This window comes from Heterocephalus glaber, unplaced genomic scaffold (genome assembly GCF_053883595.1).
Source record: "Heterocephalus glaber isolate CG9 unplaced genomic scaffold, H.glaber_assembly_v1.0 deba00001733, whole genome shotgun sequence".
NCBI lineage: Eukaryota > Metazoa > Chordata > Mammalia > Rodentia > Bathyergidae > Heterocephalus > Heterocephalus glaber.
Window position 1 is genome coordinate 14,257,417 of NW_028258444.1, and position 10,576 is coordinate 14,267,992.

Sequence of the window (10,576 nt, forward strand, 5' to 3'; positions counted from 1 at the left end):
GATGTTGCAAAGAAGAATACTAAAAATCACTAATATAACCTTGACATAAATTTTAGAGGCTCATTGCAATGATGTGCAGATTGGACAGTGTGTCATGAGGCACAACAGAAGGTTCCAAGATGTTAATGGTGAAAAATAAAACCTTTTGGGGAGATAATAACAGGGAACGAAATAATTTCAAAAGGAGAGGTTTAATAACTTCTTCGAGTGCCAAGCACAGGGTCCCTGGGAATAATGCAATCTAAAACTTTCAACTTGAAAATAATGCAACTGAACAAATTATCTGGAGTAGGTGGACCCAAATACAAAGGCTGAAAGAATGGCAAACATCTGCCTTGACTAGTTAGACCTGAGAAATAGTAAATATCTAATGAGGTTTGATTTATTTTATATACAATCTAAAAATAATTCATTTATGTGATCCAACTGCAAGCCTTGCTTGCAATCAGCAGGGAAAATAAATTAGGTAAATCCATCCATTATCCTTCTATTCATCAGAAAACACGGAAGTATTTTCTGACTCAAGAGTATTTTACAGACAGAACACATAGGTCTTAACGTTTTAGCACAGATCGATCATGAGAAAATAAATGTCTACTTGCTTAATTCTGTTCTTCTAATTAAAGGCAAACAATATGTATTGTCTATCAGGTGCCAAGTATTTCACTGTGTGCTAGAACTACGGGGATGAAACAATGGTTTTCCCTCCTATAAGAATTTGTTTTATAGTCCTTAACTTACATACCTGAATCTGCTTTTTAAAACCTCAATTTCTCAGTGCTCCATAATGAATTTTGTTCTGTCAAACCTGATATACTCCACAAGAAGATGAAATTTAAGAATTTCATTCTGTGCATTTCCCTAATCAGTAGTTCTCAGCCCTGAATACATATCAGAATTATTTGAACAACTCTTCAAAGATAAAGATTCTTGACCCCTACACAAATGGACTGAAACAAGACTGATTGTGAGTCCCCTATCACAGCAATTTTTCAAAAACTCCACAGGTGATTATAATGTCTAATCAGATTAAGATCACTGGAAAGACCATAAAACAATGACTGATACATAGCAGACACTCAATAAATGTTAGCCTTCACTCCTGCCAGTATTATATCATTTGAGATCAGCACGAAGACAATATATAAAATGAATCAATATGGTCTAGACTTCTACTAAAAGCAAGTAAAAAGAAAATAATAATTAGAAAGGCTTGGTCAAAGGAAGTTTTAAGCAGAAGCAAGATCATAATTTTCACTTTCATTTGGAAAATACTTGGGATGAAAAGGGAAAGAAGGCATTCCAGGAGGAAAAGACATGAACAAAGAAAAGGAAGCAAAGATGGTGGGCAAGAGTAGAACAGGTTAAAAGGACCAGGCTGGCTACTGGGTCAAGGTGAAAGGTCTGAACATTAAGCAGTGTGGCTAGAAGTTAAATGTGGCTGATGGAATGATGTCTTAGGGGCCAAAGTGAGTGTTTGCATTTGATCTGAGGTCAAAAAGGATAACTTAGGTTTTCCTGAATAGCATGGTGATATGAGAAGATACACTTTACAGAAAAATTCACCTGGCAGCGGTGGTTGGGGCATAGTGCAATAAGGAAGGGCTAAAGGGAAGACCTACTGTAGTAACACCATGCTGTAGTAGGTAGCCGTAAGCATTCGTTTGGACACTTCCACCAACATCACCCAGTCCATCCTCACAACATCAACCAGTGGGTAGGATCTGGCTTCTGGGTGTTCAGGGTCATCATTTCTGCTGCTTCGACCCTGAAGGAGTTTACACAGACAGCTCTGAAAAAATGAGCTAAAACTGAGTCTGTGTCCTATTCTTTATTGTTATAGTCACTGTCAGAGAAGAGATTATACTATTAAAAGAATGATAACTATAACTTTCAAAAACTCTACTTCTAAAAGCCTTTGTAAAGGTTCTCTGAGTTCCCAGGTATATACAATTCTATGTGATTAATTCCCAGCCAAAGAGACATAACATAGCAGGAACTGTGTATGCTACTGGTTGTCCTGCTTTCACATTGTAGCATATTTTAAATGCCTGCCAATTATTTGGTTCACCGGTCATTGAGAAATCAGGTCTCTTTCACTTTCTCTTGAATTTGAGATGTTGTTTTTGACCTACTCTTTGAAGTTCCAGAATGTTCAAAATGCCCACAGGTCCAAAGCTGTGTGGACTTTTTGGAACATTTGCTCTCAGAACTCTCCCTTTCAAAACCTAGCCACCATGCTATAAGACACTTGGAGAGTTCGAGTGAATGAAATGCTCCTGCTGAGCACCCAGTCAACAGCCAGCATCAACTATCCATGATGTGAGTGGCCATCATGGACTTGCAGCCCAGTCCAGCATTCAGGTAACTGTAGCCTCAGCTGACATCCAACTGCAAGCCTACAGCATTCCAAGTATGAATCACCTATGAGAGAAAATAATGATTGGGTTTTTTAGGCTACCAAATTTGGGGATGGTTTCTTACATCACAATACCCCATTTACCAAGATTGTGCTTATGGTGGGAAGAAGTCTTTCACATCTTTTCCTCTTCCTTATCAACGAGCTATTGAAGAATGTGCTTGAAAGTCAACTGCTGACTTTAATCATCTGCTCACATTGTTGGTTTGTTAGTTTTGTTTTGTTTTGTTTTGTTCTGAAACAGGGTCTCACTATGCAGTTCAGGCTGGCCTTGAACTCACTATATAGCCCAGGCTGGCCTCAAGCTTGCAGCAATCCTCCTACCTCAGCCTCCTGATGTTCACATTTTTAAATAAGGAAACAAGAGGCTCAATGAGGTTATGTGAATTGCTTAGGGTTGTACAATCAGTAATAAAAAGAGGCTAGGCTTCAATGTAGACTTTAAAAATTATAGAAATGCTGCTAAAACCATCTCAGAAAACTATATAGTACTTTAAAATTTACCCAATTTGCCATTTATGTTTTGGAGAAAGCACTGTCAAACTTTTATTACAAAGGACCAGAAAATAAATAGGCTTTCTGAGCCAGGAGGCCTCTATTGCAACTATTCAATCTGTAATGTAAAGCATCAATAGAAAATAAGTAAACAAATAGGTGTGATCCTGTTCCTGCTTTAAAGAATCAGGCTATTTGTTTCAGACCCAAAGTAACTACAGAATTGGCTCAATACACTTCTGCTTAATACAGCCGCAGATTAGTCTATTTAAAAACTGCCAGCAGTCATAGTTTTATTCTCTGTACATAAATTTTCCCAAAGAATAATTTACTGACTCCACATATTTTAATTTAGAAAGCATTAGAGATTTAAAGTTTTGAAGAACAAGAAATTTGGAGACTTCTCAAGACGACTTACAGAAATGTACCTATTATATATTCTATTTCTTATGGTCACTTAGAATTAATAAGATTAAAGTTGTATATAACACAATGCCTGAACATGTGAAAAATGAAAAACCTAGTTCATTCCTAGAATGTTTAGAAACAAGAAGACAAAATATTTAATTCAAACTTTCTTTCATTTTTCTGGTTCTGAAAGAAAAGTCTAAAAAATTTATAGAGGCTTTTTGATCTTTGACTTCAGAGAGAATTTCAGTACCTCAAATTTACTGTTCACATAACTCACAAAAATATGACCCTAAAATATTCACAACTAGTAGCTGGCTGACAAAATGAATAATGTTATTAAAAATGAAATCAGTTATGGTAACTTTATATAAAATGATGAATCACTCAGCAATGCCAAGTTAAGTATCAACTAGAAGCTAAAAAAGAATTGAAAGGGAGAGATTTCATTGAAAGTGGAAACATTACTGAAAGTAAAATAAAACATTTTGAAACATTTTATCCAAACAAAAGTCTGGTAAGCATGCTATGTGTTATGGCAAAAACCCAATTTCTTACTAAGAGTATAAAACAGAAGTATGATTTAATGAAGCATTAAATGAAGATTCTAACAAGCCTTCCTAGATAAAAGTTGTATTGTTCCATTTTACAATTTGCCTTTTCACCCTGGCAGACTCAGCTGATTTAAAAATTATACGCTTTCCTTGTAAAAAAAAAAAAAAAAAAAAATCACCGTAAGTAAAAGAAAACTTTAAGTGTGGCAAATCAAATTCCCTTAAAAGAAGTAAAATGGATTTTAAAGTTATGGACAATGTCAACAACAGAAATAAGGTGACAGAAAGTATGTTGTCTGAGGAGTAAGTGAAATATTGACCTACCCACCCTAACATAAAAACAAATTTGTTTAACTATTTTAAAGATGGTAACATTTCACTTCTGTGAAAACTTTCATAGCCAAAGAATCTCAAAGCATTTTATAAACACAGCTATTAGAAATTGTGCAAAGTCCTTCACTTTTCTATCACTGTTTAGCAGCAAATTTAACCATGAAATATCCTGATACAGCAAAACAAAATTTTTTTTCTAGTGGATAACAAGACAAAGAGAAAGAGAGACCAATGAACAGGTTAGGTTTGAGCATATGAGCCACAATAATGGGAAAAAATATATAGATAAAGGACTAAGGACACAGCTCAGTGGTATGCACTTGTCTAGCATATATAAAAAGGTGCTAGGGTCACTCCCCAGCACCACACACACACACACACACACACACACATACACATATATAAATACATACACATAGATAAAATCACCCTTGATAATCCTTTTAAATTCTTCACATACGGCATTTTCATGTAGTATAACCCTGAACCTAATCAATCTTAATGTTCAAATTCTACATATGACCAAACGTACCTCTTAATCCTCAAATCCCTAAAGTGAATAAAAAGTTCTAAAATATTTCTATTTTCCTGTTAGATTACTCCTGTTTGATTATTAAACTCAGTAACTTCCACACAAATTACCAGATTGATGTTCACTTGTTAGAGCAAAGTAGAGAAGCATGTGTTGGGTGGGACGGACAGGTACTAAAGTTGGAGGCAAACTGAATGCACCATAAATTGCTAGTCCATTGTACAGTAGTTCCAGCTCAGACATTATTATGTAAGAAGTATGGCTCAGTACCAAAGTGAAGGGCATGCTCATTAGTTCTATATTTCTATTGACTACAAGAATTTCTCCTTGAACTTCAAAGTATTAACTTTTGGATCACATAATACTTTGTTCACGAAATGAATTATGTAAAAGTTAGTGATATAAGTTAATGTGATTCAGATCTTAAATGTCCCCCTAAAGTCGCATGTCTTCAGAGGTGGGACTGTAGGTCATAACTGGATCACGAGGGTGCTCAACTCAGTAGATAAACAATCCACTGATGATGCGTTCATAGATGGTAGGGCCTGGGTGGAGGAGGCGAGTCACTGGGGCCATGACCTGGAAGGGTGTAGCTTGTCCCCAGCCCCTTCCTCTTTCTCTGCTCATCCTTTGCTCTGTTTTCCAGGTGCCATGAGATGAGCAGATTTCCCGTGCTACCATACTTCTGCCTTGTAGCCAGCCAGCCACAGACTGAGACCTTTGAAGCCATAAATCAAAATAAACCTTCCTCCTTCAGTTTTGCTGTGCTATTATTATTATTTGTTGTTGTTGTTTTGGTAATGGTGGGTTTTGTTTTTTGTTTTGATACTGGGGAATCAACCCAGGCCTTTCACACTGAGCTACATTCCCAGCCCTTTTCTATTTTGTTTTTGTTTTAATTTTGAGACAGAGTCTCACAAAGTCATTCAGACTAGGCTCAAACTTGCAATCCTCCTGCCTCAGCCTCCCATAGTGCTGGGATTACAAATGTGTGCCATCATATCCAGTTACCTTAAATTGTTTATGTCAGGTATTTCCTCTTTGCAACAGAAAGGTGACTAATACAATTACCTACAAAGACATATTCGTACAAATATATTAAGAACATGGTGTTAGGGGTATCTACAAATTCTGCTGAAGGATGGTTGGGGTGATGGCCAGAACCAAGAACTGCTGAAACAGGTCACACCATTGTCCTGATCTGAATCCCCAACTCTTACTGTTCTGATTCAGGGTCAACATGATCAACATTCAAGGTAGTGAGGTTCTAATTTGCCAAAACAAATCTACAGCATTATTTAGCAACAAAAATGGCAAATTCTAACTCCAATCAGATCAAACAGTCTTCAATTTGACTGGAAGTCCTGCTATAAACATAGATACACTTTCTTCCTTCCCCAAGAGCATAAAATGTACAAGAGGCTATTTTATTTCACACTTTCAGTGTATCTCAGTGAAGAGGAATAAACTACCATTTTGAACATAAAACACGAATGCAAGCAGTTTCAGACAGACTCAAGGATTAATAGGTGAATAGTATGTGGAACTGGGAGGTAGATAGGAAACCAGAATACATATTAAGTAGTAATGGTAGGAAACAACTCTACTTTGGTGATAGAAAAAATACTATGGATCTTCCATTTCTGTACTACACAGTTCAATGTACTTGGTAAAGTTACTGTTTTAAAAGAGCATATCAACTCCATATTAGAGCAAATCATTATCCAGAATGAATATTTACTTTCCAATCCGTTTGTGTCCAGCAAAAGAAATAGTTTTAGTAAACACATTTTAATGTTAAACATTTTCTAAGAGGTTTTAAATAACACATTATTAAAAGCAAAAACTATCTGTTCCACTTATTTTGAAGAAAACTGATGGAATAAACCACCAACTATAAAATTCACGGCCTTCTCTTAACCAAGAGACATTTAATTTTTTTAGCTTTTTACATTTCAAGAACCTCTTTTATATACAAAGACATGAATATTTTAATCTTACAGAATGTTTTCCAACTAATGATATTAGTGAACTTCTGAGAGAGGAGCTCCAATAATTAGAAGCTTACTCACAAAATCTCTTGGTTCCCACTAATAAACTATTATAGGTCTAAGACATTTTTAAAAATGGAGGTGATCTATTCATTACCCACTAGTGCACTACATATGTCCCTCTCAAGCCTTCAGCAATGCTTTGATTTTTTTTAAAGCTTTTAACATACTCTGTAGAAACAACCTGCTAGAACACAGCTTGGAATGCTCCTTTTCTTGCTCTACATACTTAGACTTATCAATTTTCAGGAATGAAGTACTGTCAACTATATCCCTCATGCAAAGATGTGTTGCCCTTTAACTGTTACCATTTTCGGATATTTCACAAGTCAGTTTGTTTGTGGATGTGCTCAGATATAAAATCACAATCTGATTTATTATGGTGATTAAAAATGTAATTAGTTATCCTATTACCCCTCATTAGTTTCAAATAGTGAAAGACTAATCTTAAGCAGAAGGCTAAAAATGTGTTACATTTTTGTTGTTGTTTTTCCAAGTCCACAGATTAAAATTTAAAGTGGTGCTTGAAACCAAAACAAACTTATCAAGTGAAATTTTTTTTTATCAAAGAACTAGAGTTCTATTAGTTATCTTGCTGGTCTATTCTTTTTTTTTTTTTTTTTTTTGGTACTGGGGATCAAACGAAGGACCTTGAGCTTTCAAGACAGGCTGCAGAACCACCGAGCTAAATCTCCCGCCCTTTGCTGGTCTATTCTTAAGTTTCAAAAAGCTAACAAATCTGAAAATAACTGGTAACCTATAAAGTGGTACCCGACATGGAATGTAAGCTCAAGGACAGAGATAATCGTGTCTTGTTCAGTGATTAAGCCAATGGTCTAGAGCACAGCCTGACATTTGTTGAGCAAATGAAACAGGTGGTGTTATAAATATTAGGTAACCAAAATGCATGCAGTGTTATAAATCCTTTAAATTTGACTTGAGGTTATATTCTACCAGTGCATTTAAAAATAACTCTGGGGTTTTCTTATGCAACATTTAGACTGGTCCACTCAACAAATTAAGGTTGAGAGAAAAGTGGGTAGTCAATACACTAAAGTTTTTTTTAATCACACTTTATGATCCCCTCCCATGTTAGTTCCTAAATGATATGGATTGGTTATTATTATTCTGAAAGAAATATTGTTATTGTTTGAAAACAGCAACTTTTCTATCTTGCTTAACACTCTCTAAAGAACATCAATCACTATTTCATCCTCATCCAATTTCCAGGTGATCCCTAAAACTGTCAACACTCATTATAACTTCCTAACTCTCCACTGCAATAAAGGAACTCCCACAACTTTTAGTAAGGCAAGAATCTATCATTAAATAAAACTGGGGTAATATTCAGAAAATTACATTCTTTGTAAAATTAGAAAAATAAACGAATGTAAATTCTTGTTTTAACAGCATATTTGTGAGCATAACCTTACAGGTGTTTTCCTTTTCCAATATTTTTCTAATTTCAAAAATCAGATACACTCTGTACAAAAATGCTTTTTGAAATAAAGGGCAGTTTGTCAAATGAAAATTAATCTAAGAGAATATCAAACCTTCAATTAGGACTGAATAAAATATTTGGTAGTCACTTTCACTGCATTAGAATATTCTGAAAGAAAATATAAAGTCCTACACTCTCTTAGTTATTCAAAAAATTATCTTTGTATTTGCTCACTTTAATAAATATACAAGAATGAATATGTTCTCAAAAATAAAAAACAATGTAACTTAAAACTTTTACCCATTAATTACAATATTTTGCAAGAAATAAGTATATGAAATGAGTTTTAGGGTTACTGAACTATCTGCATTTGATTTCCATACGTTTACTTAATCAGTAAAATATGCAGAGATTTAAATTAAGTGACCTTTCATTGCTGTGAAGCCAATATTAAGAATTTAGGAATTCTTAAAAATAACTTGCTATGAACACAATGTCAAGCCATAACGTTTGCAAATAGCAAACTTTCTTGAAAATGTTTTTATGAGACATTCTTTACTATATTCTTGTCTATATGAACCTGCTTTATACACTTTTAATTCTCCTAAAACTTAAAAAAAAAGTGGTTCACTTCTAAGGCACATAAACTTAGCTGTTTATGTTCCGAGGGTGCAAAAAGCCTTCCTACCATTTAGGGTTTACACACGTGAATGAGACCAATGTTCATATAATTATATTCGTTCCATTCTGTTAGTAACCGTTTCAAGCTGAAAGACCAGGACAGGTTCTAAACATGTTAAATTCTATAAAGCCATTAGCAATAAATTTGATCCGGCCGTTTGCTGGGACAATGGAAACTGCTGAAAAAGCGTCTATTAGTCATTCCAGACAAACCCATTGGGATTAAGAGTAAATTAAGACCGTCTAAGGACGCAACATCCCCCCAAAAATTAATCCAACTGGATCTCAGTTTGTGAGCCTCTGAGAAAACTTTTCCATTTTATCATCGCTAATTTCGACATGCTTCTATAAACTTTACCATTATAATATTTGACTCAACTGTCCTCCTCCTGCCCACCTCACGAGTTACGTTTTATACAGTAATTAGAATAAACCTACAGTGCTCATCTTTTGATAAATGTCCACGTATTGGTGAACTCCGTACTCCCGTTGCCAATCCAGCTGTTTTTATCAGCTGGACACCAAGTACAATCGCCCTTGACTTCTGTTACTTAAGGGATACGAAATGCGAAGGTAAAGAAAGCCAAAGCCTTTTTGCCACTTCCCTTCCACAGACTTCGCGCGCCTTCGGGACGACCCCCAACCGTCGCCACAGTGCGTGGCAGCCCCGAGGGACGGCGCGCGCGGTCCCTAGGCAGAGCCAGCGGGCGGCGACCGGCGCCGAAGCTGAAAACCCTCGGGACCCCAGCCCGGGCGTCTCGGACCGCGCGCCTCTTCAGCCAGGGCGCCTTCACAGTTCTCCACTAGGGCCAAGCATCAAGGTAACCCCACCACTTTTTGAAAAAAAGGTGACAGAAAAGAAACTGGAGAACGGGATGGAGCGAAAAAGAATCGCGAAAAGTAGTGGTTTCCTCGTCGCTCCCGCGCGGCAACTCCTCTAAAGCTCGACGCGCTCGCCTGGCCACCTCAGGCCCCGGCGTCGGGCGGGCTCACCTGGGGCCGACGGCTGGAAGGCACAGTCCCGGTCCCCCGGAGCGCGGCCCGGCAGCCTCGCGCCGTCCGCCGAGGGGCTGAATACTTGGAACGCCCACCGCGTGCCGTAGGACGGCCCGGCCGGGCTGACGGGGTCGGCCGCGGGGCACAGCTTGAGGGGCACCGGGCTGGCGGGCAGGGGCCGGAGCTGCGCGCCCCCGCCGGAGGCGGCGGCGGCGAGGGCGGCCGCGGGGCCTTGCGGCGGAGGCGGCGGCAGCCCGTGCGCCGGGTCGCTGCCGGCCCTCAGCAAGTTCTCGATCAGGAAACTCTTGCCCAGACTGCCGAAGCCTGGCGTGGCTGGCAGGTTGAGGAGCGCAGAGGAGGCCACCGCGTCCCAGTAGGCGCCCGCGTGGGCCGCCACCGCGCTGGGGAGCATGGTGCGCGCCGCGGACCCGCCTCTCGCTGCGCCGCGGGCCGAGCGCGCCGAGCCGCGCGGCGGAAGGAGCCTCAGACGCCGCGGGCGTGGGACGGTATTATTTATTTTGCGTTGGGCGTTCTTGCAAGCAAGGGGAGGAGTGAGGGTGGGAGGAGGGCTCTGCGCCCCGGGACTGCGTCGTTGGCTCTGGCAGCGCCGGAGTCTGGGTGCTGCCGGTCGGGGTTTTTCTAGAAGGACGGAAGGTGCGTCCAGCC

General features: G+C 38.7%; 1 protein-coding gene across 2 annotated transcripts in view; it reads right to left on the reverse strand.

Annotated features, from left to right (window-relative positions):
• Dbx2 (developing brain homeobox 2) overlaps positions 1-10,337 on the reverse strand; it is a 36,509-nt gene extending 26,172 nt beyond the window's left edge. For both annotated transcript variants that reach the window (XM_087200083.1, XM_004863156.3), the window contains exon 1: positions 9,908-10,337. In XM_087200083.1, coding sequence (XP_087056209.1) covers positions 9,908-10,322 — 415 coding nt within the window. In that variant the 5' untranslated portion in view covers positions 10,323-10,337. The remainder of the gene's footprint in view (positions 1-9,907) is intronic.
• Between the last annotated feature and the right edge of the window lie 239 nt (positions 10,338-10,576).